Source organism: Austrofundulus limnaeus, unplaced genomic scaffold, assembly GCF_001266775.1.
Source record: "Austrofundulus limnaeus strain Quisiro unplaced genomic scaffold, Austrofundulus_limnaeus-1.0 Scaffold97, whole genome shotgun sequence".
Taxonomy (NCBI): Eukaryota; Metazoa; Chordata; class Actinopteri; order Cyprinodontiformes; family Rivulidae; genus Austrofundulus; species Austrofundulus limnaeus.
This window is the reverse complement of record NW_013952499.1, coordinates 1,066,181-1,067,373: the sequence shown is the minus strand read 5'-3', so window position 1 is coordinate 1,067,373 and position 1,193 is coordinate 1,066,181. Positions and strand designations below refer to the sequence as shown.

The following is a 1,193-nucleotide window of genomic DNA, read 5'->3' as shown; positions in this document are numbered from 1 at the left end:
CTCATTTTAAATCAATACTTTTACTTTTAATATTTAAATACAAAAAATGTCAGATACTTTAAGACTTTTACTCAAGTAATATTCCTAGTTTAACTTTTACCAAAGTAATTCTTTGGTAAGATACTTGTACTTTTACTCAAGTATCACTTTGTGGTACTTTATACAACACTGGCTTTAAAGAAACTTAGAAATGTTAGGAATGTACTACTAGATTAAAATCTGGAGCACACATTAAAAATTTAATAACCTCTGCAAGGTGAGCTGATGGAAAACAGGTAACCTGCTACACCAGGTAAATGATTTTTAAACACAATAAGCATCTAAAATAGGTTATTTTTTTATATAAAATGGCAAGATTTAGGATCTACTTACAGTACATGTACAGGGCACAGGGGCTAGTAACAACCACAAATAGAACACTGACTGCTATCCGAGCTATGATGGCTGCAGAGAGAGCTGTAAAAACAACAAAAAACAAAAGTATTTTATGACACATCTAGTTTGTAAAACAACCTTGGCTGAGCTAACAGGAGGACAAACACTTTCTGCATCAAACCTTGTTTTTACCACCTCCTAAATTCAACTTGTTATCATTTTGAACCCACTTCAAGATGGCCAACACAGCTRTGCAACTTCCTCAAACACAAACAGCTACGACTCAGGAAGTCTGTCAGGTACTGAGCTAAAACTCAACTAATCTGAGCACCAACACATGAGCTGTCACAATCAGACGGGACAGGACGTCCTTCAGAAGGTTTGATCGAAACAGATTTAACTTTGTCCTTTGTTAACAGAAAAATATATTATTTWAAAATGCTGACATGAATATTTTCATTAAAACTTGTTTAGGAATCTATTTTTCAATAACTGTGGACATATCATATTGTTTTTTTGTTTGTTTGTTTTTTCTGTATTTTTTGTCTTTTTATGCTGAATCAATTCAGATCTTACAGTTACGGTCGAATAATTGGGTTCTCCTAAATAATTCAAAKAACAAAATATATTTAACATTTTTTAGTTTGATGCTGATTCAGTYACTGTTACTTTGTGAGTTGTCTAAATGTATATGAAAATACTGACAGTCACCATTTTACATTTTTATTCTTACCTGTTTTTTTCTCACATTGAGTTCTAAAATCTATTTTGTCCTGTTCTGAGCTCACTTGGTTGCTATGGTTACAGATGATGTAGTC

At 32.4% G+C, this 1,193-nt stretch overlaps 1 protein-coding gene across 1 annotated transcript in view; it reads right to left on the bottom strand.

Annotated features, from left to right (window-relative positions):
• Positions 1–1,193, bottom strand: part of LOC106520793 (uncharacterized) — a gene marked incomplete in the record, with an annotated part of 21,685 nt that overhangs the window by 3,143 nt on the left and 17,349 nt on the right. The window contains 1 exon segment of the mRNA XM_014013047.1: positions 373–456. Within this exon segment, the coding sequence (XP_013868501.1) occupies positions 373–456 (84 nt within the window).